Here is a 25,318-nt window from a genome sequence, read left to right on the forward strand (position 1 = left end):
AACTAGTGATCATGTAGTTTGTGTTTTTGGTTGAGTCAATAAGACCATGCCCATTGCAAGCGTATCTTTCAAAAAATATAAAGTTATTTCAGAATAGTGCTGCAAGTTGGCTGTAGTATACACCTCTGTCCTACATCCCAAATCCCACCCTATTCCCTATATAGTGCACTACTTTTGACCGGAGCTCTATGGATGCACCTCTCTCATCAGTCCTCCTGGCGCCTTCCTCCAATCCCTTTTCAGCGTTTTTATCATCAGGGCTAATTTCTGCCTGTAATCTGATTATGGGCTCTGAGAAGGTTTAGCACCCTGCCTGCAGAGCCTCTCTCTCTCGCTTTCTCTCTCTCTCTACATTGAGCTCCCTGGTTGCGCTCACTCACATACAGTGTGTGTCAGACTGCTGCGTGGTCTGAGCTGGAGATCCACTCTGTGCTGTTTCCTGGCTGTATCTGATTGTCTGTCTGTATCACTGCTGCTGTGACTGTCTTTGAGCTTCGTTAGCTGCTGTCACCCGGGACAGGGGGCCTGTCATCCGTGTGTGTTCCGTCTGTCTTCAGCCTCCCTACAAGTATGTTCCGGAACCCATGGATCACTAATTATCTCAGCCATGTCAAATACGGTTTCGATGGGCAAGGTGAGGAGGAGGAGGAGGAGGTGGGGGTGGGGGGGTGTTAGCAATACTGTTAGCACTTATTGTCCATTCATAGTAAGGAATTGTTCTTGTGTTGTGCAGAGAGGTGAGAGATTCCAAGGGCATGCTCTCTTAAGGAGGGGACTGGCTTTTACTGTGTCGACTGTGTGTGTTAATAATCACTCAGATGTCCATCTGCGGACTTTGAGTTGCTGTTTCTTTGTTACTTCTCACCTGATTCAAACTGTCCTGATATTAATCAGGTGCTTTATCCTTTGTTGTCCATGAATCATTGTATTGCAGCAAATCTTTACACCTCTCTCCTCCACACACTTCAAAGGCTGTACTGTATGTATAGAGTAAGATTTTAATTTGAGACAGTTTGCTGCAGCAGGAAATGTGAGTTATTATGTGGATTATAATTAATGGACATTTTTTTGTAGGGGTTGATACATTTTGTTGATGGGGCAAATCAAGTCTGACATTTTTTTGTGTGGAAATTACAAACTTTAGAAGCCTTTCTAAACCTTGAATACATATACTGTCTCAGCAGCAAAAGAGTGATCAAATTAAGATCCTACATCTGTTTTAAGCATCTCAGAGTAGGAGTGCTGATATAGGATCAGTTTGGCCTTTTTAGATCAAATTGAGTAAGATTACATTGACGGGGGTCCCTGATCCTGGATCAGCACTCCTAATCGGAGAAGCCTAATACAAACGGCTTTAGATAAGACTATGGAGGATGACTGAGGGTGGTTTGCATGATCTTTGCTGAAGATGACACACTCTCTAGTCTCTCTTGGCTCCTGTGATACCTGCCTGCGTGTGGACAAGACGAGCACCATTTTAACCTGGTCTATTTTTCACTTTTATCTTTTCCTCTGTACATTTATAGAAAATCCCTTTATTCACTGAGCTCACTTTTGACCGTTGGTCTCCTGAGCTTGTCGTGGGCATGTTCTCTTCACTCGGCTGCCCACGAAACAACCAGACATTGCCATGACGTGGGGCGACTGACATGTCTCTTCTTAAAGGCCCAGTGTAGTCAAAAACATAATTTCCATGTCTCAATTGTCTCAAGGCTTAAAAATCCTTCTTTAACTTGTCTCCTCCCCTTCATCAACACTGATTTTGAAGTGGATTTAACAAGTGACATCAATAAGGGATCATAGCTTTCACCTGGATTCACCTGGTCAGTCTATGTCATGGAAAGAGCAGGTGTTCCTAATTTTTTTGTTGTTGGTTGGAATAACACTGAAATTGTGAGTGATAACAATGCCCTTTTAGTGTAAGAGCTGTTTGAAAAGACCGCCTGAAATCCAACCTTTTTTGGTGGGATGGATGTTATCACTAGGCAGTAAATCATTTACATACATTTACATTTAAATCAGTTAGTAACTCTGTTTCTTATTGGCAGTAAATCAGTTAATAAACCAATCGCAGCTAGTTTTCAGTTTTCCTCTTCCCACTCAGACCACTCCCAGACAGACCTAGCAAAATGCTTGTTTGAGAAATTGATCCTTACTAAGCTATTTTTGACAATTTTTATTGAAAAAAATCACAGTAATGTACTTAATTGTTAACCAGAAATTATTCAATATTGCGATTTTAAAAACGTCTGCCTTGGACTTAAGACACTCTCAGGCCAACTCTAATCACTCCATCACCACCCATGACAACACCTACACACACACACACTGCTTTGCTGCACAGTTCATTGCTCTGTCTTGGTCTAGTCTTTATTGTAAATGAGAATGTGTTCTCAATGACTTACCTGGTTAAATAAAGGCTAAATAACCTACAACTACCAACACWCCCACCGTCCCTCCTGGCTGGGCCACTCCTCTTTGTCGTCATCCATTGGCTTTTGGGGCCAAAATAACCAGGGAGCACAGGTGTATTCTGGGGTAGAGGAGCCTTGCCCAGTAACTTGACCTGCTCCTATACTGGGGAGAAACTTCACCACAGGGTTATATTGCTGCCTGCCTGGAGTAGAGGTACTGTCAACTATGCTATGGTGTACCTATTTAGCCAGYACTCGATGGGTCCGGTTTTACCTTTTTGGACTAGCTTTATTTTGGAAGTTGATAAAAATGCTTATTTAATGAATGCACCTTGGTTGGAGAGCAAGACCGTGTTCCTTTCCCGTGGATTACACTACATGGCACCTGCTCGTCGAACATCTCATTCCAAAAATCATGGGCATTTAATATGGAGTTGGTCCACCCCCCTTTGCTGCAATAACAGCCTCCACTCTTCTGGGAAGGCTTTCCACTAGATGTTGGAACATTGCTGCGGGGACTTGCTTCTATTCAGCCACGAGCATTAGTGAGGTCCGGTACTGATGTTGGCTCCCGAGTGGCGCAGCGGTCTAAGGCACTGCATCTCAGTGCTAGAGGCATCACTACAGACCCTGGTTCGATTCCAGGCTGTATCACAACCGGCGGTGGTTGGGAGTCCCATAGGGCAGTGCACAATTGGCCCAGCGTCATCCGGGTTAGGGTTTGGCCGGGGTAGGCCTTCATTGTAAATAAGAATTTGTTAAATAAATAAAATTAAAATAAAATAAAAATTAGGCGAATAGGCCTGGCTCGTAGTCGGTGTTCCAATTCATCCCAAAGGTGTTCGATGGGGTTGAGGTCAGGGCTGTGTGCAGTAAAGTTCTTCCACACCGATCTCGACCAACTATTTCTGTATGGACCTCACTTTGTGCARGGGGGTATTGTCATGCTGAAACAGGGACGGGCCTTCCCCAAACTGTTGCCACAAAGTTGAAGCACGGAATCATCGACAATGTAATTGTATGTGTTAAGATTTCCCTTCACTGGAACTAAGGGCCTAGCCCGAACCATGAAAAACAGACATTATTCCTCCTCCACCAAACCTTACAGTTGGCACTATGCATTCGGCAGTAGTGTTCTCCTGGCATCTGCCAAACCCAGATTCGTCCGTCGACTGCCAGATGGTGAAGCATGATTTATCACTCCAGAGAACGCGTTTCCACTGCTCCAGATCCAATGGCGCAAGCTTTACACCACATGACGTTGCTTCCAGAGGCAGTTTGGAACTCGGTTAGTGTGCACTGAGTCACCTCGGCGGTCCCGTTTTGTGAAGCCTATCACTTCCCTTTGCTACTAAGTTTCCACTTCACAATAACAGCACTTACAGTTGACCGGGCAGCTCTAGCAGGGAGAAATTTGACAAACTGACTTGTTGGAAAGGTGGCATCCTGATGGGTGCAACGTTGAAAGTCACTGAGCTCTTCAAATTTCTCTTCCATTCTACTGCCAATGTTTGTCTATGGAGATTACATGGCTGTGTGTTTGATTTTATACACCTGTCAGCAATGGGCGTCGCTGAAATATCCAAAATCACTAATTACTTTTGGACATGTAGCTTTACTTTCACAGCTCTTGACTAATGCTATTAGACTGCTGAAAAGAACCATTTCCCTCTTCTTTTCCCAGGGTTATTGTTGATTTTAGGAGTGAATGCCTTATTTAGGCTTGAGTCTAGTGCTGGTTATCTAAAGTGAATGTATTTCCCTAAATGTTTCCATTTAGATTATGATGAACAGATTGCAGTGGGAGAATTCATCKTTTTTAAACATGGTGGATTCCATTTTGTTTTGTCCATTTTATCAATGGCACATTCTTGATAGTATGGACTTTTCCTCTGTTTCTCTCCAGGCTTTGGAACTGAKGCTCCAGTCAAACTCTGCACTTCAACCTCACTGCCAACTGAAGCTCTAAGGTGGGGGGAAACCATTTTGTGTGCATTTCTCATGTGTCATGCTCTACTCACGTTTATCAACTTTCAAAGCAGTATAACTTCCCCATGTTTTAAGCTCTGTACTTTTCAAAACTGTAAAAATGAAAATACAGCCTAGATATAGTCGTCTGGGCCCTGGTAAGAAGTTGTGCACTGTAGTGAATAGGGTGCCATTTGAGACGCGACTATTGTATCTGCCATGTCGTCAGGAAAAGGGGGTAGATAAGGATAATGGTAGGTTCTTCAGACTGCTTTAAGACTCGTCTGTCTTGCCTAGTAAGCATTAAAAGCTGGACATGCTTGGAGCAGCTTATCCTAAGATGCTTTGTTCAAATGGAAGAACAGTAATTCCTCTTAGGATTGCTTTGTTTGCCATATTCAGTAGTCTCTTTCTATCCTGATGGAATTTAACATACTCCTGTAACTGAAGCTCCTTGGTTGTATGGGATGAATTTTGGGCAATAGCCATCTGCACTAGTAGCCGGGAAATTTCTACTAACCCCGGTTTGAATTATACCAGCTAAGTGTCCAACATCTGTGCCTAAAGATAACATAGATCTCAAAGGCTATTAAATAGACACCCAAATAAACTATAGTCAGTGCCCTTGTTGTTCCAAATGTCACCTTATTCACTTCATAGTGCCCTATGGGCCCTGGACAAAAGTAGTGCATTATATAGGGTTCCATTTGGGATGCACACTAAGTCAACTATAAAAGTGATCAAATAAAGTGATTATTAATTTAAGAATGACATTAATCTAGGGTCAACAAACAGGGATATATATATATATATATATATATATATATATATATATATATATATCATGTTGGCGGGCTAGTTTGGCATGTTTTCTACTAGTCCGGTCTGAAAAGTATTAGCTAGCTTCATTTCCATCCTTAATCCATTCAAAGCTAGTCATGTGATCATTCAGTAATGAGCCATAGAGTTGTACTGTTTCGCACTGGACCATTGTAAAATCTTTTGATTGACAAGTAAGAGGGTCAGAGTCGGTGTTTCATTGTGACAGCAGAGATGTTTAGAAGATATTTGCCTGGGTATGTATCCTTTTGATCCCCCTCTATAAAGCCACTAAGACATGATCCTGATGGTTTCCTGGAGGTGGGCCATGTTGGGGTTAGGGGTTAACCTGTGCCAGGTCTTGTTAGCCTCATTCTTAGCGAGATCCCTCCCTGCCTCACGGAAGTGGATGGCTCAACATAGTACAACATTACCTGCACTGACCATGGGGACTGACGAGATGTTTATTCCCTTAAAGGGACAATCTGCAGTTGAAACAATAACAAAGCGGTCGTCCCACTGTTTCGGTATAAAGCTACGGGTCTGGAGAAAAGTAACCACTCTCAAATGTATAGACAGAGCTATGGACGCAAAGACTAACCATCCATGATATTACAATTTTATAGTTTTGACCATGTTTTAAGGCTCACATGTTTACATTGTGGTTGTTTGCAAACATTGGAGTAAAACAACATTTTTTACTCTGATGGGGTACGGCAGTTGAACTAAGCACATGTAAGTTATATTCTTTGAGAATCCATGAGTATACAGTATATCTTTATATTCTTTGAGAATCCATGAGTATACAGTATATCGTTATATTCTTTGAGAATACATGAGTATACAGTATATKATTAATTTATAAGTCCAAAAATGTATGTAGCAACTGCAGAGAGATCCTTTTTTAAAGGCAGTGAATATAGTAATAGTAGTAGACATGATGTTGCCTTCACAACATTCAAATGGTTCATTACCGTCACCAACTCAGTGGCCTTGTGGTGTCAGCCCTGAGATTGGAAGGTTGGACGTACCATCTCATTTTGAGTTGTACCAAAGAGTCAAAAAATTAACCCTATTCCTCTCTGCTTGACACTCCGCATTAAGAAGATCGATTGTGGCCCTGCGATAGGCTAGCGTCCTGCGATAGGCTAGCGTCCTGCGATAGGCTAGCGTCCTGCGATAGGCTAGCGTCCTGCGATAGGCTAGCGTCCTGCGATAGGCTAGCGTCCTGCGATAGGCTAGCGTCCTGCGATAGGCTAGCGTCCTGCGATAGGCTAGCGTCCTGCGATAGGCTAGCGTCCTGCGATAGGCTAGCGTCCTGCGATAGGCTAGCGTCCTGCGATAGGCTAGCGTCCTGCGATAGGCTAGCGTCCTGCGATAGGCTAGCGTCCTGCGATAGGCTAGCGTCCTGCGATAGGCTAGCGTGCTGTCCAAGAGGTGTACTTGTATATCAAGCTGCCTCACACGACAGAAATAGGAGATAGGCATGTATACTTTAGAGTAATTTGATGTCCATTATGTGAGATGTATCCTGTATGAATTTGTGTTGGTACCTTACTAAACACTGGAATACATCGTACATGTATATACAGTGCCTTCAGAATGTATTCAGACCAGTTGACTTTTTCCACATTTTGTTACTTTTATTTTACTTTTATTATAAAATGGATTCAATAAAAACAATTCCTCAATCTACACACACTACCCCATAATGACAAAGAGAACATAAACCAAAAAAAATGAAATACCTTATTTACATWAGTATTCAGACACTTTGCTATGAGACTCAAAATTGAGCTCAGGTGCATCCTGTTTCCATTGATCATCCTTGAGATGTTTCTACAACTTGATTGTAGAAATTTACCTGTGGTAAATTCAATTGATTAGACATGATTTGGAAAGGCACACACCTGTCTATAAAAGGTCCAACAGTTGATCAGTGCATGTCAGAGCAAAAACCAACCATGAGGTGGAAGGAATTGTCCGTAGAGCTCKGAGACAGGATTGTGTCGAGGCACAGATCTGGGGAAGGGTACAAAAACATTTCTGCAGCATGGTCGCCAAGAACACAGTGGCCTCCATTCTTAAATGTAAGAAGTTTGTAACCACCAAGATTCTTCCTAGAGCTGGCCACCCGGCCAAACTGAGCAATCGGGGGAGAAGGGCCTTGGTCAGGGAGGTGACCAAGAACCAGATGGTCACTCTGAAAGAGCTCTAGAGTTCTGTGGAGATGGGAGAACCTTCCAGAAGGACAACTATCTCTGCAGCACTCCACCAATCAGACCTTTATGGTAGAGTGGCGAGATGGAAGCCACTCCTCAGTAAAAGGCACATGACTGCCCACTTGGCGTATACCAAAAGGCACCTAAAGGACTCTCAGACCATGAGAAACAAGATTCTTGGCCTGAAAGCCAAGCATCATGTCTGGAGGAAGCCTGGCACCATCCCTACGGTGAAGCATGGTGGCGGCAGCATCATGCCTTTGGGATGTTTTTCAGCGGCAGGGACTGGGAGACTAGTCAGGATCGAGGTAAAGATGAATGGAGCAAAGTACAGAGAGATCATTGATGAAAACCTGCTCCAGAGCGCTCAGGACCTCAGAATGGGGCAAAGGTTCACCAACAGGACAATGATCATAAGCACACAGCCAAAAAAAATGCAGTGGCTTCGGGACAAGTCTCTGAATGTCTTTTTTAGAAATGCTCCCCATCCAACCTGACAGAGCTTGAGAGGATGTGCAGAGAAGAATGGGACAAACTCCCCAGATACAGGTGTGCCAAGCTTATAGCGTCATACRCAAGAAGACTCGATGCTGTAATCGCTGCCAAAGGTGRTTCAACAAAGTACTGAGTAAAGGGTCTGAATACTTGTGATATTTCAGTTTTTATTTTMAATAAATTAGCAAACATTTCTAAAAACATGTTTTTGCTTTGTCATTATGGGGTATTATGTATAGATTGGAGAGGGGGAAAAACTATTTAATCCATTTTATAATAAAGCTGTAACGTAACAAAATGTAGAAAAATCCAAGGGGTCTGAATACTTTCTGAAGGCACTGTACATCTTGAATAGCAAGTCTCATAATATGATGCTGTATTCATCTGAACTTTCAGCTTTCAGAACGACTTTTCATTCAGGGACAGGACTGCGCTGGTAAGGAGTGCTACTGACATCGATGCCAGTCTTCTGGCAGTCCTTCCCAAAGGTGAGTTGCATCCCGAACACCGACTGCATCCTAATGGCACCTTATTCCCTTGGCACTACTTCTGAACAGGACCCATAGGGCTCTGGMRCCAAAGTGGTGCACTAGATAGGGAATAGGGTGCTATTTGGGATTCATGCTTTAAAATAGGTATAATAGACAAACATGTTACTGTCATCCATCATGTTTTGTAATTTGTCTTTCTTTTTCTTTCCCAGTTTCAGAATTAAAGAAACATTTTGAAAGTGTTGTCTCTATTGATTTGGAAATGAACAGGTATGTTTCCATTTGTCGATTCGGAACCCTTGACAATGACAACCCTCCCTCTGTTTCCATGCATCCGATTGTCAGGTATGCTACAGGTCCCAAGGTGTGTCCTGAGTGGAGCTCCGTATCCGTTTCCATGATCCTTTGCAATTCTTCCACTTTCCACTGATCATAGTTACCTCAGACGTTTCCATGCATTTGCCTTTCAGTTTCTCAGTCACCTGTCGAGGTATACCTCAGACCGTATCCATCATTCCTTTCAGGTCTCATCCACGTTAGTTCATAGTTACCTCTAGAATCGTTTCCATGGCCCTCCTTTCATTCTCACTCCAGGAAGCATGTCAGAATATTTTACGGCTCAGACCGTTTCCATGCATCCTGTGCTATTCTCCCATCCACTAGTACATAAGAATTAGCGCCTCAAGAATCGGTTTCCACATTGACCTCCTTTCAGCTCTTCTCATCACGGTGAGTCATAGTTACCATGCTTACAAGCCCGTTTCCATTCATCCCTTTGTCAGTTTCATTGCACTGATCAATGGTTCCTCAGGAACCGTTCCATGCTCTTTTCAGGTTCGGCATCTACTGATCAAAGTACCTCAGAACGTTTCCATGCATCCTTTCAGTTCTCATCCACTGTCATAGTTACCTCAACCGTTTCCATGCATCCTTTCAGTTCTCATCCACTGTCAAAGTTACCTCAGAACGTTTCCATGCATCCTTTCAGTTCTCATCCACTGTCATAGTTACCTCAGAACGTTTCCATCCATCCTTTGCAGTTCTCTCATCCACTTGTCATAGTTACCTCACAACCGTTTCCATTGCATCCTTTCAGTTCTCATCCACTGTCATAGTTACCTCTAGACCTTTTCCATGCAATCCTTTCAGTTCTCCATCCACTGCTTAGTTACCTCAGACCGTTTCCTCCTCTCCCCCCCCCTCCCTGTGCTATCCTTTCACGTTCTCATTTCCCACTGTCATAGTTACCTAGAACATCGATTTCCATGTCTCTTCACGTTCTCAATCCACTGTCTGTTACCTCAAACCGTTTTCCATGCATCACTTTCCAGTTCTCATCCACTGTCATAGTTACCTCAGACCGTTTCCAGACATCCTTTCAGTTCTCATCCACTGTCATAGTTACCTCACACCGTTTCCATGCAATCCTTCCAGTCTCATCCACTGTCAGTGTACTATCAACGTTCCATGGCATACCTTCAGTTCTCATCCACTGTCATAGTTACCTTCACAACGTTTTCCATGGAATCCTTTTCAGTTCTCATCACTGGTCATAGTTACCTCAGAACGTTTCCATGTCATCCTTTCAGTGTTTCATCCACTGTCAGTTACCTCAAGAACGTTATCACTGTTATACTCTGGTTACAGACTAGGGTTGACAATTTCGTTGATCTTGCTTCCTATAAGTATATCCCAAGTTTTCCAGATATTCTGATTTGAAGATTTCTGGATGTCCTGTTTATTCCTTTCTGAATTCGGGAATTTTCCAACTGGGATTTCCTTTAGAGGAATGTGGTTGTTTTTCATGATTTGTATTTATTTGTTTGTTAGTGTATTTCCTACTCTCCTACGCTACCTTCATTGTGCAATTGTTGAGATGCAGGGCTCCTTTGCAAAATAGACCTTGGTCTCAATGGGTCTCCCTGCTAAAATAAAGGTTAAATAAATAAGCAAACTGTTTCAGTATGTGATAACACAGTAATCTCTGTATCCACCTGTCTGGTATGAAGCAGGAAGGAGAGGATAGCCAGGCGTCTGGAGGGTATCGAGAGTGAGGTTCCTCCTGCCCTGACGCCCAGCTGTGTCGGCCTGGTGGCCAACCGTATCCTGGAGGAGGACCTGCCACGATACACCCGGGCCTCAGACCCCTGTGAGCCAATCACGGGTATGTATGCTGATCACGTTTGGGTGACAACCTGTTTCTGCTCTCTTGCCAACTCATCGTGTCATGCCATGTTTGAGACATTGTTGTGTTCATATGATTTAGGGTGTGTTCCAAATGTCACCCTATTCCCTATATCACGGGTATCCAACTCTTACCCGGAGCCTGGCCGGGAGCTTGCTGGTTCTGTTCTACCTGATAATTAATTGCACCCACCTGGTGTCCCAGGTCTAAACCAGTCCCTGATTTAGAGGGGAACAATGTAAAAAAAACGCAGTGGAACTGGCTTCGAGGTCCAGATTTGAATTTGATACGGCTCTGGTCATAACTTGGGCACTATATAGGCAGTAGTGACATTTGGGACACGTCATTACTGTGTGTTTTTCTCCCTCTGGTTCCACAGTGAAATGTTACAGCAGAGAAGACATTGAGATCCCACCGATGCAGGTGTCCTCCCCAGACAGACAGTCCAGGGGCAGACCGGGGGACCAGCCTGGACCAGCCGCCCACCCCCACACAGAGCCTGTCCTATCCCTCTCTGGTGGCCCAGTGGACCCAGCCAGCCTCAGCTCCAAGGCTGAACGGATTGCCCGCTACAAAGCCGAGCGCCGTCGCCAACTCTCTGAGCGTTACGGCATCGTCCTGGATCAGGAGATGAACATGGACTACACCCCCCGTTACTCGCGCTCCCGTAGAGAGTCTGACGTCTCCGACAGAGGGGCCCCAGCAGTCACCGAGCGTAGGAGAGATAGAGAGGAGGTGGAGGAGGGAAGAGAAGGAGGGAGGGAGAGTTCTCGCAGGGCTCCCTACAGCTCCAGACTGGGCCGGGTCTTCATGCAGGCTCACCCTGCTGAGGCTGACCAAGCTCCTGCCCCAGGCCACGGCTCTGCCCATACCCAGGCCCCTCCGTCCACCTTGGAGAGGGCCAGCACCTTCTCGGAGAGGATGATGAATCTGGAGAACTATCGGCTGGCCCAGGAGAGGACAATGGCAGGAGGGCCCAGAGGAGCCAGCAGTAGGCCACAGGATACCCTCCATACCCAACCCCAGCAGACCCTTCCCAAGGCCAGCCCTCTGGAGCAGCATCTCAGCCCCCCTTCATCCAGGGCCTCATCCAGGGAGTCTTACAGCGTGGATGCCGTCCCCAGCTCCCCCCTAACAGCCCGCCGAGTCTCCCTGCCCTACGGCATCTCCCCCAGGGACCTGTTCATCGAACAGCAGGCTCAGGCCGTCCTCAGCAGACATGGGTGAGTTCAAATCAGCTTTGCTTTTATAATGCACTCTGTCTCCATTGAGTTTGATCAATGTATCAAGTTTCAAATGTACTGTATGGACATCCAATGAGTTGCTGGAACAAAGAATAAACTCCTAAAATACAGACAGTCCCCAAATCCAGAACAAAATCAAGAAAGCGTTCAGTATTATAAAGAGACAAAACCGATGAAGCAACACCTCACGGCACAACGTCTCTCCTCTATTTCACCTAGATAGTTTCTATGTATTAATATGTAGCTATGTGTGGCTTTACTTTTTTTTATTTTTTTTTATTTTTTTTAGTTCTGTCCTTGAGCTGTTCTTGTCTATTAATGTTCTGTATTATATCATGTTTGTGTGGACACCAGGAAGAGTAGCTGCTGCTTTTGCAACAGCGAATGGGGATCCTAATAAAATACCAAAAATAGACAGCCTCACACTAATGAATGCTCCTGCTGTTTAGTCAGGCTTGAACCTTCAGGTCATCAGTAATGTTTTATAGGAGTTCAGATTAGGTCAGGGCCATTAGAATAACACGCTCTCAAATACGCTTGATCTCTGTATCAACTCGGGTTGCTTTCAGCATTAACTGACCACTTTAAGGATTAGTTGCTGTATGTTGTTGCCCCTGGTAACAGTGTGTTAATTGTGCCATTAGGGGCTGTATCCAGACTGTGGTCACAGTGTTCTATCACGCTAAGCACTGCTCTGGTTTCATAGAGGAGGTGCTCTGCCTGCCTGGGTATCTCATCATCATCCTTAGACGGGGTACTGGGTGGGTTTGAGACTGGGTAGAGGGGACTATCTATTACGGGGGGGGTTGTTCAGTGGGTTGGGGTTTACAGCTTGCCCTGTGAGGCAGACCTGAGGCCAGACCAGAGAAAGAGGGGGAGAGAGCACACGTTTCAGATACTATAGCCTGTTACGAAACCATTTAGCCAGCCTACTGCTATCGCTACACTTGCTAGGTCTAGTGTTTCTAGGCCTGGCTAAATGATAGAGTTAACCTGTCTGAAACACTATGCAGGCCCATGCTATGTCCTGCTCTATTATTGTATAGGTCTAATGGCACAGTTCAAAATACTATGTATTGTCCTGTAGCCTGGCAACCTTGTCTCAGAGCCACTGGTCTCTCCAGACACACAGTATATCTATGTAGCTAGGCCTACTATGTACTTATTATAGCTAGACAGGTTTAAAACGGCTTTTACAGCTGAATTTAAGAGAAGAGCAGTCACAGATAGTCAATCGTAAATCAATCTAGTTTAACACAAGTTGCAACAGGGAGACACCTTCCAGCACAGAAGCAGAGAAAATGTCTAATGTGCCTTTTGGAGATAAGCCCTTTAAATTCTAATCCGACAGTATCAAATGTTCTGTAAACACCGGCCCGAAAGGCTGCGAGGAGGACACAACATCAGCTGCTATAGTAACACAGAGATACATTATCAGAGTGTCCCTGGGCCCAGTGTTGCGTCAGACTTTAACCAAACATTGATACGGGCAGTTAACAGGTCGACGGCAGGAACCTCAGTACTTAGTTACAGTTAAACAGGTCACGGCAGGAACATCAGGACTTAGTTACAGTTAAACAGGTCGACGGCAGGAACCTCAGTACTTAGTTACAGTTAAACAGGTCGACGGCAGGAACATCAATACTTAGTTAGCCGACAGTAAATCAGTTGAGGAATTTATTAAATAATTCCTCATTAGTTAGTGGCAAAATACAGGAAACACCAACACAGTGTCTTAATAGGCCATTGGGTCACCATGTGACGCCAAAATAGATTCTACAAGCGTTTGGAACTCTTCCAAGAGAAATTCCATRATTTGGTGTTTTGTTGATGGTGATGTAAAGCGCTGTCTCAGGAGCCGCTCCGGAATCTTCCATTAGTGTTCAATTGAGATCTGGTGACTGAGACACACACCCCCTTTGAAACCCATCTTTCAAAGTCAGTTAGATCTCTTCTTGGTAGCCAATATAATGGGCAACTGGGCATTTTTATACGTGACCCTAAGCATGATGGGATGTTAATTGCTTAATTAACTTTGGAACCACGTGTGTGTGTGGAAGCACCTGCTGTCAGTATGCTTTGTATTCTTCATTTACTCAAGTGTTTCCTTTATTTTGGCAGGTACCTGTAGTTGTTCTAATGGCCCAGTCTGTCTTTTCCTGTAGCCTGGCAGCCTTGTCTCAGAGCGACTGGTCTCTCCAGACAGACTCCGAAGGTGATGCTGTCTCTGAGTCTCTTATCAGCTGGCCATCCAGGTACTGTAGTAGGAACATATTGTATCYGCAGACKTGMGTTCAAATACTATTTGAAACTTTTCAGATACTTTCAATGTTTGCTTTAGCCTGCCTGGAGTGCCAGGTAGGCGGGGTTTGCCCTTTCAAGACTTCTATTAGTTTCATTATACCAGGCAAGTTCAATCAAGCACAGATACAGTATTTTGAAACGATTTCAAATAGTATTTGAACCCAGGTCTGTGTACGGTATGGGTGTGTCTGACCTGTAGACCCCAAAACACCTGSCTAACCCATCCTCCCAAAGGATACCCTTTATAATAGTGTGTGTATATTATATAATCATAGTTAGCATTCCCCTATTCATCTTTGTAATCTCCAAGTTAACAGGCGCTTAACTTGTAATCAACATTTTGCATGCTTCATCCACTTKGATTTTTCCTAAAATGTCTTACGATGTGATCTTTCAAATGTCATCAAACCTGCTTATCAGGGAATCGTAAACCTGGTTGTTGCACTCAACTGCCACAAGTGAATGCTTTGGTCATACTTCAGTCATTGTCTGCCGCAATGAAATCAGGGGGGAGACTGTTAATCTTTATCCGTCCGCTCGTCACAGGTAATATCCCAGACAGCACCGGTCCGATTTTGAGGAAACTTGGMTAAATGATGTCTCTTGCCATAGAGATGCTGCATTTACGAAAAATACACTGARTGGTCAGATGGTGACGCTATAACGATTGAAAAAGCTAACTTTGAAAGGTTACACCCCTCACACAGTTTGACCTAAATTTCATGAAATATGGTACATATGTTCTTCTCTTGCCTCGGGGACCCATAAGGTCCACCGTGATGGATTTTCTGTAATTTTTTTATTTTGTGATAAACACTTWACACACTACTCCTCTGGATAATAATAGTWGAGCGAATMATTTATTTAAGCTTTTATTTCTTTCATCACATTCCCAGTGGGTAAGAAGTTTACATACACTGAATTAGTATTTGGTAGCATTGCCTTTAAATTGTTTAACTTGGGTCAAATGTTTCAGGTAGCCTTCCACAAGCTTCCCACAATAAGTTGGGTGAATTTTGGTCCATTCCTCCTGACAGAGCTGGTGTAACTGAGTCAGGTTTGTAGGCCTCCTTGCTCACACATGCTTTTTCAGTTCTGCCCACATTTTCTATGGGATTGACGTCAGGGCTTTGTGACAGCCACTCCAATACCTTGACTTTGTTGTCATTAGGACATTTTTCCACAACTTTGGAAGTATGCTTGGGGTCATTGTCCATTTGGAAGACCCATTTGCGACCAAGCTTTAACTTTCTGACTGATGTCTTGAGATGTTGCTTCAATATATCCACATAATTTTCCTTCCTTATGCCATCTATTTTTGTGAAGTGCACCAGTCCCTCCTGCAGCAAAGCACCCCCACAACATGATGCTGCCACCTGTGTTTCACGGTTGGGATGGTGTTCATCGGCTTGCAAGCTTCACCCTTTTCCTTCCAAACATAACAATGGTCATTATGGCCAAACAGTTCTATTTTTGTTTCGTCAGACCAGAGGACATTTCTCCAAAAAGTACGATCTTTGTTCCCATGTGCAGTTGCAAACCGTAGTCTGGCTTTTTTATGGCGGTTTTGGAGCAATGGCTTCTTCCTTGCTGAGCGGCCTTTCAGGTTATGTCAATATAGGACTCGTTTTACTGTGGATATAGATACTTTTGAACTGGGTTCCTCCAGCATCTTCACAAGGTCCTTTGCTGTTCTGGGATTGATTTGCACTTTTCGCACCAAAGAATGTTCATCTCTTGGAGACAGAACGCGTCACCTTCCTGAGCGGTATGACGCTGCGTGGTCCCATGATGTTTATACTTGCGTACTATTGTTTGTACAGATGAACATGGTACCTTCAGGTGTTTGGAAATTGCTCCCAAGGATGAACCAGACTTGTGGCGGTCTACACTTTTTTTCCCCTGAGATCTTGCAGCGCGATCTGCGTCAAAAATAGAACTGACTTCTATTTTAGCCCTTGGCAACGCAGACGCTCGTTGGCGCGCGTGAGCAGTGTGGGTGCAATAATTCAATAATATAGATTTCTAAATGTATTTTGCAACGCTCGCGCACGCAAGTGGTGTAGTCAGCCTGTTAGTGTATGTAAACTTCTGACCCACTGGAATTGTGATACAGGGAATAATCTCTGTAAACAATTGTTGGAAAAATTACTTGTCATGCACAAAGTAGATGTCCTAACCGACTTGCCAAAACTATAGTTTTGTTAACAAGAAATTTGTGGAGTGGTTGAAAAACGAGTTTCATTGACTCCAACCTAAGTTTATGTAAACTTTCAACTTCAACTGTATGCAAGAATGCTGTAGATTGACTACATTTACATTACATTTACATTTAAGTCATTTAACAGCTCGGCATTCAACCACCATAGTCCCCTCCAAGCTCAGGACCCTGCGACTAAACATCTCCCTCTGCAACTGAATCCTGGACTTCCTGACGGTCCGCCCCCCAGGCGGTGAGGGTAGGCAACAACACATCCGCCACGCTGACCACCAACATGGGGTGCCCCTCACTGGTGTGTGCTTGTCCACTCCTGTATTCCCTGTTCACACACGACTGCGAGGCCGCACACGATTCCAACACCACCATCAAGGTCGCTACCGACAACGGTAGGACTGATCACCGACGATGATGAGGAAGCCTATAGGGAGGAGGTCAAAGACCTGTCAGTGTGGTGCCACATCTCCCTCAATGTCAGCAAGACAAAGGAGCTGATTGTGGACTACAGGATACGGAGGGGCTGTAGTGGAGTGGGTCAAGAGCTTCAAGTTAATCGGTATCCACATCACTAAGGAATGAACATGGTCCACACACATGGTGCAACATGGTCCACACCTCTTCCCCCTCAGGAGGCTGAAAAGATTTGGCATGGGCTCCGTATAGTACGGCAACTGCAAGGCACCCGACCGCAAGGCGCCACAGAGGGTGGGCAGTACAGCCCAGTACATCACTGGGGCCGAGCTCCCTGCCATCCAGGACCTCTATACCAGGCAGTGTCAGAGGAAGGCCCAAAAAATGGTCAGACTCAGCCACCCTAGTCATAGACTGTGCTCTCTGCTACCGCACGGCAAGCGGGACCAGTGCACCAAGTCTGGAATCAACAGGACCCTGAACAGATTCTACCCCCAAGCCATAAGACTGCCAAACAAGACTGCCAAATCGCTAATCATCTGGCTACCCAGACTACCTGCATTGACCCTTTTTTGCACTAACTCTTGTACTGACTCTCTTGCACACACACTGGCACCCAAACACACGCATAGACACTTTACCCCTACCTGCAGTATATCTACATACAGTAGCTACATCAATTACCTCATACCCCTGCACATCGAACTCTGTACTGGTACTCTCTGTATATAGCCATGTTATTTTTACTTATTGTTTTCGTTATTCACTGTATATTTATTCCTCACGTCACTACACAAAAAAATAAACGTCCTCTCACTGTCAACTGCGTTTATTTTCAGTGAACTTAATGTGTAAATATTTGTCTCCGTAATCTAGCATGAGTAGGATGGCCATCTGAATCAGGGTTAGTTTGGCAGCTGGGGTGAAAGAGGAGTGATTACGATAGAGGAAACTAAGTCTAGATTTAACTTAAGGTTCAGCAACCTTAAAGAAGAAAGGGTCTAAACAATCTGAACCAGATGTTTTTTTGCGGTCAAGTTTCAGGAGCTCCTTTAGCACCTTTAGCACGTCAGGCCCTCATACCACCCTCATGGAGTCGGTTTCTGACTGTTTGAGCAGACACATGCACATTTGTGYCCTGCTGGAGGTCATTTTGCAGGGCTCTGGCAGTGCTCCTCCTTGCARAAAGGCSGAGGTAGCGGTCCTGCTGCTGGGTTGTTGCCCTCCTACGGCCTCCTCCACGTCTCCTGATGTACTGGCCTGTCTCCTGGTAGCGCCTCCATGCTCTGGACACTACGCTGAATGACACAGCAAACCTTCTTGCCACAGCTCGCATTGATGTCCCATCCTGGATGAGCTGCACTACCTGAGCCACTTGTGTGGGTTGTAGACTCTGTCTCATGCTACCACTAGAGTGAAAGCACCGCCAGCATTCAAAAGTGACCAAAACATCAGCCAGGAAGCATAGGAACTGAGAAGTGGTCTGTGGTCACCACCTGCAGAACCACTCCTTTATTGCGGGTGTCTTGCTAATTGCCTATAATTTCCACCTTTTGTCTATTCCATTTGCACAACAGCATTTGAAATGTATTGTCAATCAGTGTTGCTTCCTAAGTGGACAGTTTGATTTCACAGAAGTGTGATTGACTTGGAGTTACATTGTGTTGTTTAAGTGTTCCCTTTATTTTTTTGAGCAGTGTATTACAGACTACAAAGGGAAGCAAAGCCGCGAGCTGCCCAGTGACCCGAGCCTACCAGACGAGCTAATCACTTCTATGCTCGCGTCGAGGCAAAAAATACTGAGGCATGCTTGAGAGCATCAGCTGTTCCGGGCGACTGTGTGATCAGGTTCTCCGTAGCCGACGTGAGTAAGACCTTTAAACAGGTCAACATTCACAAAGCTGCAGGCCAGATGGATTACCAGGACGTGTGCTCCGGGCATGTGCTGACCAACTGGCAGGTGTCTTCACTGACATTTTCTACATGTCCCTGATTGAGTCTGTAATACCAACATGTTTCAAGCAGACCGCCATTGTCCCTCTGCCCAAGAACACGAATGGAACCTGGCTCAGTGACTTCAGACCCGTAGCACTCACTTCCGTAGCCATGAAGTGCTTTGAAAGGCTGGTAATGGCTCACATCAACACCGTTATCCCAGAAACACCAGACCCACTCCAATTTGCATACTGCCCAAACAGATCCACAGATGATGCAATCTCTATTGCATTCCACACTGCCCTRTCCCACCTGGACAAAAGGAACACCTATGTGAGAGTGCTATTCATTGACTATAGCTCAGCGTTCAACACCATAGTACCCTCAAAGCTCAACGCTTTACTAAGGATCCTGGGACGAAACACCCTCTGCAACTGGATCCTGGACTTCCTGACGGGCCGCCCCCAAGGGGTAAGGCTAGGTAGCAAAATATCTTCCACGCTGATCCTCAACACAGGAGCCCCTCAGGGGTGCGTGCTCAGTCCCCTCCTGTATTCCTTGTTTACCCACGACTGCATGGCCAGGCACGACTCCAACATTATCATTAAGTTTGCAGACGACACAACAGTGGTAGGCCTGATCACCGACAACGACGAGACAGCCTATAGGGAGGAGGTCAGAGACCTGGCCGGGTGGTGKCAGAATAACAACCTATCCCTCAATGTAGCCAAGACTAAGGAGATGATTGTGGACTACYGGAAAAGGAGGACCGAGCATGCCCCCATTCTCATCGACGGGGTTGTAGTGGAGCAGGTTGAGAGATTCAAGTTCCTTGGTGTCCACTTCACCAACAAACTAGAATGGTCCAAGACAGTCGTGAAGAGGGAACGACAAAGCCTATTCCCCCTCAGGAAACMAAAGATTTGGAATGGGTCCTCAGATCCTCAAAAGTTCTACAGCTGCAACATCGAGAGCATCCTGACTGGTTGCATCAATGCCTGGTACGGCAATTGCTCGGCGTCCGACCGCAAGGCACTACAGAGGGTAGTGCGTACGGCCCAGTACATCACTGGGGCTAAGCTGCCTGCCATCCAGGACCTCTATACAAGGCGGTGTCAGAGGAAGGCCAAAAAATTGTCAGACCCCAGCCACCCCAGTCATAGACTGTTCTCTCTACTACCGCATGGCAAGCGGTACCGGAGTGCCAAGTCTAGGACAAAAAGGCTTCTCAACAGTTTTTATCCCCAAGCCATAAGACTCCTGAACAGGTAATCAAATGGCTACCCGGACTATTTGCATTGTGTGCCCCCCCCAACCCCTCTTTTACGCTGCTGCTACTCTGTTTATCATATCTGCGTAGTCACTTTAACCATATCTACATGTACATACTACCTCAATCAGCCTGACTAACCGGTGCCTGTATATAGCCTCGCTACTGTTATAGCCATGCTACTGTATATAGCCTCGCTACTGTTATTTTTCACTGTCTTTTTTACAGTTTTTATTTCTTTACTTACCTATTGTTCACCTAATACCTTTTTTGCACTGTTAGTAAGTATTTCACTATAAGGTGTACACCTGTTGTATTCGGCGCATGTGACAAATAAACTTTMATTTGATTTGGGAGATGAGGAAATGTTGGACGGGCAAGGAGGCATGTCTGAGTCAAATAGTAATCCTGACTTAATGAAGTGGTGATTAAGGAGCTCAGCCATGTGCTTCTTGTCAGTAACTGCCACATCATCAACTTTAAGGGACATGGGCAGCTTTGAGGAGGAGGGTTTATTCTTCAGGTCTTTAACCATTTCCCAGAACTTCTTGGGGTTAGACCCTCCTTAAAGTAACTAACTTTGGCCTTCCGGATGTATAAGTGGCTATCACTTCAAACCAACATAGGATTTGTGCAGCTTATGTATGATAGCCTGATCCTACATCTGTTTGTGCTCTTGCCAACTCCATCGCTGTTATTGTTTGTCAAGCCAAACATGACAGTGAGGGACAAGGATGGCTGGCATAATAGAACTGTCAAACCCCCATGCAGGCTGCTGTATGTGTGGACTTATGACTAGCCTGAGTGCACTTATTTCTCATTTGCCAGAACGAGAGCCAGTCATCTTGAGTATGCGTGTGCCGAGTCTTTCGCCAAATGCCATTCTTGAGGTGGAGTAACTCTGCAAGATCACAGTCGAACCAGGGGTTGAACCTGTTTTTAATTCTCATTTTCTTTATGGGGGGGTTGTTTGTTAACAATACCACTGAAAACATCAAGAGAAGGTCCAAGCGTCWTCAGAGGGCATCAAACTGATTCTATACCATTTTACAGATGGCCGTGAGGGACGAGGATGGTTGGCATAATAGAACTGTCAGACCGGCATGCAGGCTACTGTATGTGTGGACTCGTCTTCCCAGTAACGCTAGGTTAAGTGTTAGGTCAAAATGGAGATGTGCTGTCTCTGTGTAGCGTGTATACTGTTTAAACTCCTTCCATGTCAAATGACGCAGCAGCCCGTCAATTAGGGTTGGCTTAGTGGTGTACAAGGAGATTAAGGATAAATACCAAATGGCATCCRATTCCCTATTTGGTGCGACCAGCGCCCTGGTCTAATGTATTGCACTATATAGGGTGCCATTTGGGACACAGCTTAACATGACCTTTGGCTGCTGGGAGCAAGGGGGTCACAGATAAAAATAGTTTAGGCTTGCTCATACTTTGGCCAAGAGAAATTAGAGTGAGCTAGAGATGACGCAGCAAGGGTTAGTATTGAACTACAACATGGAGCGTGATGTCACTTTCTGAACTTGTGAAACCCTTCTGTCAGTCAGATGGATGTTGTTTGTCCCATAACAATCTACTGCTGTCTATCTATATATATATATATATATATATATATATATATATATCTATATATATATATATATTTATCTATATATATATATCCCTGTTTGTTGACCCTAGATTAATGTAATTCTTAAATTAATAATCACTTCATTTGATCACTTTTATAGTTGACATAGTGCATCCCAAATCGAACCCTATTCCCTATATAATGCACTACTTTTGTCCAGGGCCCATGGGGCACTATGAAGTGAATAAGGTGACATTTGGAACAACAAGGGCACTTACTATAGTTTATTTGGGTGTCTATTTAATAGCCTTTGAGATCTGAAGTTAGTTCATCCATCCTTCCCCCTTTTAAGAACCAGAGTAAGAGAGAGAATGTCAAAAGATGACAGTGGGGTCCAAATGGTCCCAGCAGAGCGGGTTCTGGCTCCAGAGGCCCGAGTGAACAGACAGCGTGATCGGGCTCACACCACCACAGCTCACCACCTGTCCCAGCGCGGTCACAGCTCTGATCCTGTCACCTATCAAAAGACTGCCCCCTCTCAGCCCTTCCAGCCTGCCTACGTCCACATCCCAGACCGCCACGCCTCAGTACCACACACCCACACATCAGGCCCTGCCTTGGGCCACCACAGTACCCACCAGCAAACCCCCATGGGCCCCCCGGTGGTGGAGGTGGTGCCCCCGAGGAGGAAGGTCAGTGCCGACCACATCTACACGACCCAGAGGGAGACCCACAGGGAGGGCAGGCAGGCGCTGAGAGAAGAGGTACTCACTGAGGGTCTGCTAAAGAGCAGGAAGGCCGTGCTGCCCTCGGAGATCCGCCGCAGGGAAAAGAGCGTGGACGACCCCCACAGAGGGGAGCCCCAGCTGGTCCCAGGTAGCCGCCAGGACGACTCTGCCACCTCAACCGGCATGGAGTGGGAGAGTTATGGCATCGGAGGGGGGAGAACCAGTCGGGAGGACTCAAAAGAGTGGGAGACTAGGCCTCAGGACAGGGTCCAGCAGCAACCGCAGCACTGGTCCAGCCACATCCAGGACACAGTGGAGACAGGTCCAGCCAGGCCCATGGAGATCTCTTCCCACGCCCAGTCCAGACAGCAGCCCCTCCGCCAGCAGAGCCAGAGTCAGCCTGGGCAACATAGAGGCAGTGACTCGGCCGTCTACCTCCAGAGTGGCGCCTCCCTCCCCCAGGCCAAACCCAGTAGCATGGAGCCAGCTGAGCCGCGCAGGCCCCCCAAGCCCAAGGTCCGCACACGCTCCATGTCCGACATCGGCGTGAGCCAGCGCCCGGCTGCCTACAGGAGCATGGAGAGGACAGCAGCCCAGCTGGCCAGGGAGGGAGGGGTGGCGATGTGGGTGCTGCCCAACGTGGAGGTGGGAGCCCTGGACACCAGGGTCTCTGTGGCCCAGCTCCGACACTCGTACCTGGAGAACGCCAACAGGAAGCCAGAGCTGTAGGTGGAACAGCATGGCTACCACTGGCTAGCTACTGACTCTTTAATCTGTTTGATGTGGTTAATTACCTAACACTAATGTAGACCATCCTCCTATTATGAGGCTTGAGGTGTTTGAGCTTGTGTGCATTTTAGGGCAGTGTATTGCATAGTCAAACGTGATATCAAGAGATCTAGGCCTGTTTGAGGTGTAACTTACTGTTTGTTTAGCCACCTGCTTGGACATTCTGTCAGCCTGTTGGGCAAACATGAGTGGTTTGTTGCTGCATGTTGTGCTGTGTGAGGGTTCATACACAATTGGGCTGCTGACAAATTCTCAGATTTTTGGGACCGATAATATTTTTGGGGTGTGATCGTGCTCTAACCTAGATTGCTGTGGAAGACGTACTAAAAGCATCATCAATATCGAACTGCCCTTGCCATTTGTTCTCTCAATATTATTCTCCTTTTATGTTGCCGTCGTCGCTATATCCATCCCTAATCACGACCCTAAAAGGGAGCTGACTAAAGTAGAGCTAACTGCTATGGAAGTAGATCCGGCTGCTGGGAGCGCTGATCGCGAGCGTGGTGCGGCAAGGAGGCCGCGGCGCTACATCACCCCAGGAGACAACCGCAAGTCCTCTGAGAGGTTTAGCACCCAACCCATCACCTCTGCAGAGTGGCTGGAGTCTGATAGGTGAGAGTATTAGGACCCAGCCCAGAGTGGCTGGAGTCTGATAGGTGAGAGTATTAGGACACAGCCCAGAGTGGCTGGAGTCTGATAGGTGAGAGTATTAGGACACAGCCCAGAGTGGCTGGAGTCTGATAGGTGAGAGTATTAGGACACAGCCCAGAGTGGATGAAGTCTGATAGGTGAGAGTATTAGGACACAGCCCAGAGTGGCTGGAGTCTGATTGGTGAGAGTATTAGGACGCAGCCCATCACCTCAGCAGAAGGGCTGGATGGCTGGAATCTAATGGGTATTGAAGGCCCTGAGTGACTGGATAATATCCACATAAGACATATGGTAGGATCACCAGTGGGTGTGATACATGCTGGAGGTTAGATGGATTTTTAAGCTCTCAACTTGGATTGTTTGTTCTCTTGTTGGTAATTTGAACTGTGCCTTATAGCAAAAGACCACTATTGAATTTTGTCTTTGTTGTCCCTCAGGTCTCATCTGACTCCAACAGAGCTACAGAACCCAGAAGGCAAGTATCCATGGAGATTTGCTTCATTTAGTTACCAATAACACTCTTAACTAAAAAATAAATAAATAATTAGTTGCCTCCCCATCTAACAGCACAATGGTTGAGGTGAACGATAGCTAAACTTGCCTAGATGAATTGACTTTGTCAGTCAGGGAAATACAGACACAAACACTTCACAAAGTTATGAATATAACTACTGTTCCCTGAAAGAGGGAKATMAGGTACACAGCTATGGAGGATCGAACTCGTGAGAGTGTTGGCATCCTAGCAATATTCCAAAACGTTATACTCTTCTCCAACCAATTTGTGACYGATTTTCATGCAAATGTTCTAAATTCTGCAAAAAACAATATGCGCATTTTCCCACCAGAGATGTGTTTCCATCAAACTGCTCTAGCCAACAGCTGGCAATTACAGTGCGGGTAGGCTACCTAGACTGAGATTATTATAGATAAGAGCGATTTTATTATTTGTATTTGTCAAACAGCAGTCACGCATCGATCATCATGTCACCAGAATAAGACCCTCGATATTTATTGGAAAGGAGCACCGTGCTCGTTCACCACCCTGTGAAGTTCATCATTTATTTAATCTGTAGCCTAATAAACTGCAGGCTTTCCTGAGTCCTAGTCGGCGGACCACACAACATAATTGCGTGACTCAAAATTCCCTTTGATATGATGGTTATTATATCAATATTTGCCCATAAAGATTCTTCAACTGCCATTTCTCGCATAATTATTTTTACCAACAAACAAATTGTCTGACGGCTTTTTTATGAAATTGTKCCGGCATTTCATGTTTCCATCTGCCCATCATGATTTTTTTTTTTTCATGCGTCAGGTAATTAATTCATGGTTGGATGGAAACGTGGTGTATGTTGTGATCTGACATTGACATCAATTTTCTGCCGTTCCTTTTTCACAGCTGACGAAGACAAGCTTGATGAGAGAGCAAGAGAGATTTTGTGTGTAGTTGCTACATTTAGGGTACAGTATCTGCCTGTGTGTGTAGTTGTCCTACATTTAGGGTACAGTATCTGCCTTGTGTGGAGTTGTCTACATTTAGGTACAGTATCTGCCTTGTGTGTAGTTGTCTACATTTAGGGACAGTTTCCACGACA

At 45.5% G+C, this 25,318-nt stretch overlaps 1 protein-coding gene across 1 annotated transcript in view; it reads left to right on the forward strand.

Moving 5' to 3' along the window:
• The first annotated feature begins 397 nt into the window (after window positions 1-397).
• LOC112069146 (supervillin-like) overlaps window positions 398-25,318 on the forward strand; it is a 108,749-nt gene continuing 83,828 nt past the window's right edge. The window contains 10 exon segments of the mRNA XM_070438429.1: window positions 398-634; window positions 4,321-4,384; window positions 8,315-8,406; window positions 8,622-8,679; window positions 10,419-10,573; window positions 10,974-11,817; window positions 21,905-23,005; window positions 23,502-23,681; window positions 24,158-24,195; window positions 25,123-25,164. Of these exon segments, the coding sequence (XP_070294530.1) occupies window positions 571-634; window positions 4,321-4,384; window positions 8,315-8,406; window positions 8,622-8,679; window positions 10,419-10,573; window positions 10,974-11,817; window positions 21,905-23,005; window positions 23,502-23,681; window positions 24,158-24,195; window positions 25,123-25,164 (2,638 nt within the window). The 5' untranslated portion in view covers window positions 398-570.

This window comes from Salvelinus sp. IW2-2015, unplaced genomic scaffold (assembly GCF_002910315.2).
Source record: "Salvelinus sp. IW2-2015 unplaced genomic scaffold, ASM291031v2 Un_scaffold917, whole genome shotgun sequence".
NCBI classification, from domain to species: Eukaryota; Metazoa; Chordata; class Actinopteri; order Salmoniformes; family Salmonidae; genus Salvelinus; species Salvelinus sp. IW2-2015.